The sequence below is a fragment of the Fukomys damarensis genome, unplaced genomic scaffold (assembly GCF_012274545.1).
Source record: "Fukomys damarensis isolate Sample0158 unplaced genomic scaffold, DMR_v1.0_HiC HiC_scaffold_17, whole genome shotgun sequence".
Lineage (NCBI taxonomy): Eukaryota > Metazoa > Chordata > Mammalia > Rodentia > Bathyergidae > Fukomys > Fukomys damarensis.
The window spans coordinates 12,629,734-12,640,074 of NW_022900929.1; the positions used below are offsets into that span (position 1 = coordinate 12,629,734).

General features: G+C 37.7%; 1 protein-coding gene across 1 annotated transcript in view; it reads left to right on the plus strand.

Annotated features, from left to right (window-relative positions):
- Positions 1 to 10,320, plus strand: part of Sugct (succinyl-CoA:glutarate-CoA transferase) — a 723,244-nt gene extending 712,924 nt beyond the window's left edge. The window contains exon 14 of the mRNA XM_033765204.1: positions 8,283 to 10,320. Within this exon, the coding sequence (XP_033621095.1) occupies positions 8,283 to 8,446 (164 nt within the window). The 3' untranslated portion in view covers positions 8,447 to 10,320. The remainder of the gene's footprint in view (positions 1 to 8,282) is intronic.
- Positions 10,321 to 10,341: the final 21 nt, after the last annotated feature.

The following is a 10,341-nucleotide window of genomic DNA, read 5'->3' on the forward strand; positions in this document are numbered from 1 at the left end:
TTTTTTTTTTTTTTTTTGTACCGGGGATTGAACTTGGGTCCTTGTGCTTGCAAGGCAGGCCACCGAACTGCTGAGCTAAATCCCTGGCCCCTAAATGCCTACTCTTAACAAGAGTAAACTTTGGAAGCAAAGAGCAAGCAGAAAAATGCAGAAAAAGAATCCATAGTTTTACCAAGGAACTCTTCTAGGCAGTAGGTTAGAAAACAGTATAGCAAGTCAAGCATTGAGCAGATTTAGAAATCTGTATGGATCTTTGCCTATAAAATTGCTCAACATTCCACTTTGTTCATAGGAAAAATTTCTAAAGTGAGATTCTTCTGTCCAACTATGTGAACATTTATAAAATGTTTTTTTATATTGAGTTGCTAAAATTTCCCTCAAGAAGTATCGTACCAGGCTCAGAATATAGCTCAGCAGTAGAATACTTAGGTTTAGTCCCCAGCACCATTATTTTTTAAAAGGATTTTTCCTTCTTTTTAAGAAGTTTCCAGTTTCTTAGAAAACAAATGAATATTGGCCAAATTTGTGAATAGATTTTATTTTGTCATTTTCTTATGCAATTAAAAATTATTGCTGATCTTGAATATTATCTGTTATAATATTCAACACTCAATCCAACCCTCAATAACTCTGACAGATTGGAATATCAACTTGATTCACCTTGACATCTGCCCAGGGGAATGGTGGAACACATGTCTGAGTGTGTCTTGGTGGGTCATTGAGGTGTGACTGGGTACTACATAGGGTCCCTGGTCCCTTCCGGTCTGGAACTGTTCCCCTGCTCTGATTTCTTGCCTCCATGAGCTAAGCGTCTGCGCTGCTTCACCATGCTGTTGTGATGTTTCTGCCCTGGAGCCAGCCATCCATGGACAAAATCCTCCAAAACTGTGAACCAAATGGAACCTCTCCTCCTTTAAATTGTTGATGTCAGGTTTTGTGTTTCCGTGTCAAGAAGTTAATGCAATCTTTATTGAAAACCTCATTATAAAATGTGCAGGCTGAGTCTCTGGGGACTTGAAAATTCTCAAGTTCAAAGAGCTTACACCTATATGAAAGCATATAAGAATATAGATGTTACTTTGCCAAAAAAATTAAGAACATGTGACTTGTCTTGTTCATATGTTTTTAATGGAAGATAAGATTATTAATTATTTCTGGACCTTAGATATAAATAATTATGTCAATTATTTTCTAGTACTTCTTCAAAGATTTTTTTTCTTGTTTCACCTTCAATTCTATTATGACTTATTCATTTACATATATATTGCCTATCAAAACAATAAAACAAAATATATTCTTTAAAAAGCACCTTTTACTATCATTGAAGCTATTTGCTCTGAATGAATCAACATGGTGAAAATGGCCATACTACCAAAAATGCTATGGAGATTCAGTGCAATGACAATTGAAATTCCAACACTATATTTCACAGAACTAGAAAAAAGAATCCAAAAATTCATTTGGAACCATAAGAGACCTAGAATAGCAAAAGCCATCCTAGGCAACAGAGACATGGCAGTGGGTATAACAATTCCCATTTGAAACTATACTAGAAAGCCACTGTGATAAAAATGGCATGGTACTGGCAAAGAATCAGACCTGAGGATTTGTGGAACAGTTTAGAAGACACAAAAACAAATCCAGATGTACTCAGCTACCTCATCTTTCACAAAGGAGCTGACCATCCTCAGTGGAGGAAAGATTGCCTCTTTAATAAATGGTGTTGGAAAAACTGGATCTCAACCTGCTAAAGATTAAAATTGGACCCTTATCGTTCATCATGCACTAAATTAAAATCCAAGTGGATTCAAGATCTAAATATTAAAAGAGAAACACTAAACTTGCTGGAAGATAAGTTAGGCAGAATTTTGAAGACATTGGCATAGGAAAAGATTCTATGAACAAATCCTCAGTAGCACGGGAACTAGCAGAAAGAATCAACAGCTGAGATCTCATCTTATTAATAAGCTTCTGCACTGCAAAAGAAATCATCAACAGAACTAAGAGACAACCAACAAGGTGGGAAAAAATTTTTAACAGCTGCTCCTCAGACAAAGGACTATTATCAAGAATATATAAAGAACTCAAAACAATCAGCCCCCCAAATATAAAGACCCATTTCAAAAATGGACATCTGAACATGAACAGATATTTCTCAGACAAGGAAGTAAGAAAAGCGAGTAAATATATGAAAAAATGTTCCACATCCCTGATTATTCGAGAGATGCAGATGAAAACAACGTTGAGATTCCACCTCACCCCACAAAGAATGGCTTCTATCAAGAAATCACACAATAACAAATATTGGCAGGGTTGTGGGGAGAAAGGAACCCTTCTCCATTGTTGGTGGTAGTGCAGACAGGTGCAGCCACTATGGAAATCAATATGGAGATACCTCAAAGAGCTGGGACTAGAGGTTCCATTTGACCCAGCCATCCCTCTGCTAGGTATCTTTCCAAAAGAATTAAAAGAATCGTATCACAGAGATATACGCACACCTATATTTATAGTGGCACAGTTTGTAATAGCTAAAACTTTGAAACAGCCCATTTGCCTATCAGTTGGAAATTGGATAAAGAAGATGTGGTTTTTCTATAAAATGGAATATTACTTGGCCATAAAGAATGAGAAATTAGATTCATTCATCGGAAAATGGATAAATGGTATTACTCTTTTAATTCTTTTTGGGAAGACCAGTGGGGGAATTTCTGGGTCAGATGGGACCTCTAATCCTAGTTCTTTGAGGTGTCTCCATACTGATTTCCACAGTGGTTGCACCACTCTACACTCCCACCAACAATGGATAAGGGTTCCTTTTTCCGTAAACCCCACCAGCATTTGTTCTTCATTGATTTCTTGATAGCAGCCATTATTTCTGAAGTGAGGTGTAATCTCAGAGCTATTTTCATTTGCATCTCTCAGATGAACGGTGGTGCTGAACATTTTTTCCTATGTTTATTTGCTGTTTCTACTTCTTTGTCTGAGAAATGCCTCTTCATTTCAGATGCCCATTTTTCAATTGAGTCTTTAAATTTGGGTGGTCTGATATTTTAAAAGTTCTCTATGTATTCTACATAGTAGATCTTTGTCTGAGAAACAACTGGAAAAACTTTGCTCCACACTGTGGGTTGTCTCTTCACCCTCTTGGTGGTTTCTTTTGCTGTGCAAAAGCTTTTTAATAAGATGAAATCCTAGTTTTCAAATCTTTGTGCTAGTTCCCATGTGACTGAGGTTCATAGTCTTTCTTAGGCCAGTGTCTTCGAGAGTTCTACCTAACCTCTTCCAATGGGTTTAGTGTTTCTATTTTAATATTTAGATCTTTGATCCATTTTGATTTCAGTTTAGTGTACAGTGAGAGATGTTGGTCTAGTTTTAATCTATGGAAAGTTGAAATCCAATATTTTTCTAGCACCATTTATTAAAGAGGCTATCTTTCCTTCAGTGAGGACATTTGGCTCCTTTGCCAAAGATGAGGTGGCTGGGTATGTCTGGAGTTGTCTTTGAATCTTCTAATTTATTCTACTGATCCTCAGGTCTGTTTGTCAGTACCATACTGTTTTTATCACAGTGGCTTTGTAGTATAGTTTCAAGTTGGGGATTGTCATGCCCCTGTCATATTTTAAAGATATTTTATGAGCTCTTTAGTCCCTTGTGAAAAGTATAGACTGGGAGAGATGTTCCTGCCATAAAGGATTATTGCACAAGATTGCAGAAATAAATTTCAAATGGCTCATAAAAACAGCTTTCTTTGAAATCTTGACATCGCTTTATTTGTCCCACTATCATGTATGTCTTTATCCTACTGTCTCACAAACAGCCAAGAATATCTTTGTTTTAAACTAAAGTTTACACAAATGGCTAAATGTCTGTTCTAAATTGGTAGTGTCTTCTTCAGTATAGATCTGAAAACCACGAGTAAAGGTGATGTGCAGTGGAGACATATGAAGTGAATTTCCCTTTAGTATGGATGGACTTGATCACTACTACATGGAGACTAACAGTATTGATGCATACAGTGTAAATGAACTTCAAGGATATTCTCCCCAGTCAAATACACCAGCTACCAAAGGACATATATTATATGCTTCCCTATATAATAAATATCCAGAATAGATAAATCCAGGCCTGAGCTTGAGAGGATGGAGGAATCAGGTAAGAACTGCTCAACGAGTATGGGCTTTTATTTGTTGTGATAAGAATTTTTTAAAACTAGATTGTTTGCACAACATTGTGAATGTACTAAATGTCTCTGAATCATTCACTTTGAAGGATTTATGCCATGTAAAATTCATTTCAATAAATTATTTCTTTAAATATCTGAGTTCTAGAACCAATATACCGGAGATTACATCTTGACTCTGTCATATTTTAGCTTTGTAGCTCTGGGCAAGTTATTTTAATCTCCTAATTTTAACATTTTGCTTTTAATTTTCCATTCCTTAAACCTCATCTGGAGGCAGTGACTATTAGCCTATTATGTAGATAGGATTGTGGGGATGGTGTGAGAAGAGGTACAGAAGCCTTCCGTACTTGGTAGGCACATCACTCTTAGGAAGTTGTAATTACAGCTACAGCTGCTACTGTTACTACTTGTTGCTATTTCTGTTACCACTATCACAAGAAGTCATAGTAACTATATTCCAACTCACCCAGAATCTTGGTGTAATCCAATAACTATTTTGCATTTGGTAGTCTTGCTTCAAGGACTTTATTTGTGATCAAGCCATGTGACACTGACTTCTGGAGGCTGAATTTCCTCAGTGGAGTCTTTCTCCCAAATGACAAATTTTGGATTAAACTTGTTTTAAATTAATATCAAAATGAAAAAGAGTCTGAGGAAAGAATGAATTAGTATCAGATACCTAAAACATTGGATTATCAGCATCCTTGCGAGTCCTTGTCTCCAATTGTTTTTTGTTCTTGTATCCTTCTTTACCAAGTAGGAATCAACCCTTGGGGTGAAAAATGTTATACATGGATGCATTTAAAGAAAAATTTAAGAACTGATGGACACACTTTAGGCATCAGTTGAAAGTTGTCTTTGGTCTGTAGAGAAAAGTATGTGTTACATAAAGGTGCAGCTTGTCAGTGATAGATCTGTGAATTCTTTAGAAACACCATATCCACAGTAACTACAAGAAAAAAATGCTCAGCAGCATTTGCCATTATGGAAATGCAAATCAAAGCAACTCTCAAAATTCTGTTTTACTCCAGTCAGAATGGTTATCGTGAAGAACACAAAAAGCAGCAAATGCTGGTCAGGTATGGAGAACAAAGCCTTCTTCATTGATGGCGGGAATGTAGTCTAGTACAAGCACTATGGAACTTAATATGGAGATTCACCAAAAACCTAAAAATAGAAATTCTATTTGACCCAGGTGTACTGCCCCTAGGTATCTTCCCCAAAGAATTAATCATGTCATTCTGATACATGCATACTCATAGTTATAACAGAACAATTTACAATAACTAAGTTATGGAGACAGGCGAGATGCCCATCAACAGATAAATAGATAAAGAAAAAGTGTTATATCGGCATAGCCACTTCCTTGTCACTGGGATGCAATATCTAACACCCACAACTTAAAGAATGAGAGGTTTATTTTGGCTCACATTATCAGTCCATGCTTGGTTGGCTCTAAGGCAGCAATGGCATGGTGAGAGGGCCTAACGGAGGGAAACTGTCCACATCATGGCAGCTAGAAAGCAGGGAGGGAAAGGAGAGCCTGGGAAGGGAAATAGTGTGTACCCTTTCAGGCCCTGCCCTCAGTGATACTTCTGTTTCTCTCTCTCTCTCTTTCTTTCTTTTTTGGTATCGGGAATCGAATGGTACCTTCTGATTGAGAGGCTGGTGGTGGCACCACTGAGCTAAATCCCCAGCCCTGCACAATCCGGTCACCTTCCAAACTTCCCACTCTGAACACATGAGGGCTTGGGGAGGCTTTCTAGATCTAAGCTATAACATATATACACAGTGGATTTTTATTTACCCATAAAAGAGGAATTAATTCATGCCATTTATAGGAAAATGGATCTCAAGTCCATAAAGTTAAGTGAAATAAGTCAGACCAGAAGGTTAATGTTACCTGATTTCTCTTATATGGAAACCCAAAATATAAATATTAATGAGAAAAATAAAGGTGAGCTGGTAGGAAATAGGGAGGTAGACTTTTTGGGAATGAGGCAGGGGCTTGGGGAAAGGGTAAGGGAGAAGATAGGGGGAAGGGAAAGAGGATAAAAAATTATAAAGATATGATATGCATGTACACCAAGTCCCCAAAATAAATATAAACTGAGGATGACCAAAAAAAAAAAACATGTGAATAAAAAATACTACAGTAAAAGAGACATTGTCATTATTCCCCCTTAAAATACTCCTTTCCCTTCAAACACACTCATTCTATCATTCTCGCCACTTTCCGAAGCAGTCCTGAAAGTCTTTTTTGAGTGTCTTTACAGGGAATGATAAAAATTATGGTGAATTCTGCTAAGTGCTATCTAAAAGAGTGGTAGACTTGTAAAAACATTGCACTGTGCCTTTTGTCTACCTTTACTGAATCAGACAGTGCAACCTGTGGCTTTCTTTAAAGTCAAAATACTTGGAAAGGTAAATGTTTCCAATCGATTCAAGACATTGAGGCCCCCCAGGACAGTGAAACTAGACCCTCTTGAAGGAAGACTTCCAGAACTGCTTCAGAAAGTGGCAAGAACGACGGGATGAGCATGTTCAGAATGAAAAAGACTATTTTCAAGGGCATTAATGACAATACATCTTTTACTATAATAAATTATTTTAAATTTAAAGTCATTGTATTTTTGATCAGAGTTCATATTATATATTGCAAACATGTGCCAATAAAATAGAAAAATATACATATATATTTTTATTAATAGAATTCTCCAAAGAGCTGAAAACACTTTTGCTGCTTTACCAATGGGCATTATGTTACCTATACATGCTTTCCTTTTATTTGTTCTTCTTGTGGGCTCCTCATAAGTTGGCTGAAAAAAGTGTCTTTAACAGATAGAAATGTACTGTTTTATTAAGCGGGCAGCAGCACCGCTGAGCTAAACTCCTGGCCTCCTGTACTGTTTTGTTAAATCTTCCTGAGAGGCTAATTTATTCTCCTGAAGTCTTATCAGATAAGATGCAAAGAATACCCAATAGGAATACCATTTACTGGATGAGGCAACAAAAGAAAAATCTGATGGAACATGCTCCCCTCTATCCAGTTTGTTCTTTAAGGAGAGAAATAAGAAGAGGACAGTGACTTTTATGGACAGAGCATGGCCACTACATGTGATAGAGCTATGGGACATGGATTTTCATCCCGATACTGTGATTAGCCTGCCTTAAGGACGACTTAGCTTTTGGAGTTTCTATATCTTCATGTGAAGAATGCAGATGATAGAACTCTTTTCTAACAGCTGTTGAAAATATTGCTTGAATTTATCTGTTTAAAGTGACTTAGTGCTCAGCAGACATCTGATAATAAATTTCATTTTCCATTTACACTGAAAACTTTAAGAGAGATGCTATGGAAGCTTTCATGATCGTAAGAAGCCAGCAATTTTGCATCTTATTATGGGTTAGGAAATTTTACTTAAGTGCTTTGTCTATTTGCTCAGTTAAATTCTTTCCTACCTCAGTTCTGTGTGGCAAACATTATTATACCCAGCTGTGGAGCACGAGGCTTAGAAAAGTTAAGGAATTTGTTTGTAAAGGCTCTGCTAAAATGTATGAACACTGAGATCCCAACTCAAGCCTCTTTGACATTGAACTTGTACACAGAACCTCTTCTATTGACAAAAGGCCTGAACCAGGTTAGTTGTTCTGAAGTCCAGGGAACTACATCTTGGAAATATGCAGTAGACTTTGAACAGTGCTTATAGATTTCCTAGGTCAGATTTCTAGCTTTGGGGAGACACTCTGTGTCTGGGGTCATTGTCATCTTGGACCCAGAGAATCCATTCAGCTGGATGTCCCACCTCAGAGGGACTTTGTGATAGGAGGGACAGATTCTGAACAGGCCTAGAATATGACAGGAATAGACCTGCAGACCACCGCCTTGTGATAAGACAGGTCAGACAACCGCTGTGCAGTTGTGTCAAGGAAAGCCATGTGTGGAAATATATTTCTTCCCCAAATCCTGGTGCCTCTGCAAGGGTGGGACTGGCACTGCTGTTCTTGGCTTTCACTGGAAGCACTCCAGGCTGCTTAGGTAATGAGCTTCCTGGGTTTATTCATTAATGGGCTTCCTGCTTTCCCCCTCCTTGGACAGGCCCAGCTGTGAGATACAGCAAGTTCAAGATGTCAGAGGCCAGGCCACCTCCCCTGCTCGGGCAGCATACAATGCACATCCTGAAGGACGTCCTCAGATATGATGACAGGACCATTGGGGAGCTGCTCAGCACTGGTGTGGTGACCCAACACGAGGCCAAGTGATACAGGAAAAAGGCTCTCAGAACACAATCTGAGTGCATTTTGCTGTCAAAAGCAGTTCTCCATCTGGATCCTTCTTCCCTCATCTGATGCCACGATGAAGCAGTTAGAGGAACTCCAGGTTTCCTGCCTGGCATCTCTGGAATGACTCTGGGACGAATGAGTCCTCTGCACTTCAACTGCACCCCACATCATATTCCCTAGGAACTTTTTTCAGATAATAGTCTAACTGTGCATTTGTGGATTTTTAAAATAAAGATTTAATTCTGTTCTCACTGCAGAGAAGTATGTAAAGTGACAGGTATGCTAAGTGTTTTGGTTCGATCCTTTCATAATGTATAGATGTATGGAAACAGGACATTGTACTCCATAAATACATGCAATTCCTATTTGTTAATTAAAAGTAAAATGAATCTTTAAATGATTTAATTTTTTTTCTGGAAAAATTCGCTCCTCATTCTAATTATGCTAATGGCCTAAATGTTTGCCTGTTCTGCCCACACAAGCCTGAAAAAGTGCACATCTCTTGACGTTCTCTACTTGTACATAAAGTCCTCATTTAAATCTTTGTTAGGAAGTCAAAGTAATAAGCAGGATGACAGTCCTGGTGATGGATTTTAAACAGAATAACTTAATTTTGAGCTCTTGAACCCTTCGTTAGTCTGTAATTTAAACCACGGGCTTTGCTGATGTCCCTTGTAAAACTGAGCTCCATTCTCTGCTGTGGGAGTAAATATTTGCTTTATGTTGTATTTCTCTGGTGATTTCATGATACGTGGCAGAAAATCAATTTCTACCAATGCTCTTGGAGTATAGGCATCTATCTGCATGAGTGGGTGAGTAGTGACTCTTCAACTAGTACCGTATTTTGAGGCACATCCAAACACAACAGGCTTTTAAGTGAATGCTGGATAACTTTCCAGGTATCAAATAAAGTATAAATAATGACAAATAGGAGAATGACAGGAAAACATTTGTTCATTGTCTGAGTGCCCACTGTAGAAGACAATATCATGCTTCATTTTGTCAGCAAATGCAAAGTACAGAAAATCTTCTGTCTAGAAGATGAGAAATTATTAGGACACACCTTTCAGGATAAATTGACAATCAAGATTGCCAAGACTAGGTACAGACCAGAGAATCACACGCCCCATGACCAGTATCCTGATGTGACCTCAATTCATGCTGTTAGGCACACGTACTTTAAAAGCAATGTCATTACATGCCAAGTGGTAATTGGAGGCAAGTTACAGATGTTAATCTTTCAAACAGTGATTTAGAGCTCGTATTCTTTACATGTTCTTTTCAATTGGAATGATTTGAGTCATTTATTCATGCTGTAAAGACCAATATGTTTCTAGAATCAATGATTCCAAACAAATAAAATCCTTATCTGCTGACAAGACCTCAAGAGATATTTTAGAAGAATGCTTACAATTTTTAAAGTGATTAAGGTCTCCCTTGCTTTGCTTTTTGTGAAAAGCAAAAGAACTCTTGCTGTTCAAGAACTCTTGAGAATTTCATCACACCTGTTCTTTTCCCCCCATACCTAATTCACAGATTCATGTTTGGAGACATGTACTTCAGGTGCTGTGTTCAAACACAATTTCTTTGTGTTCATACAATTAGTGTAGAAATCGGTAAAAGATTGGATACAAAGAACTGACAAAACCACATATCCCAAAAAGCAGGTCTACTATTTCTCCTGCTGACCCAGGTAGATATCTCAAAATATAAATTAGTTTCTGAGCAATAATCTGAAACACCCAAAAAGCCATATGAAGAGAGACCTTGATCCCCTAATAGGGATCAGAAAATGCTTCTAAAACTTTCAAGCCAATAAAGACATTTCAAACATTTTTGTCACCGCTGAAACAAAGACACTATCTCCAGTATAA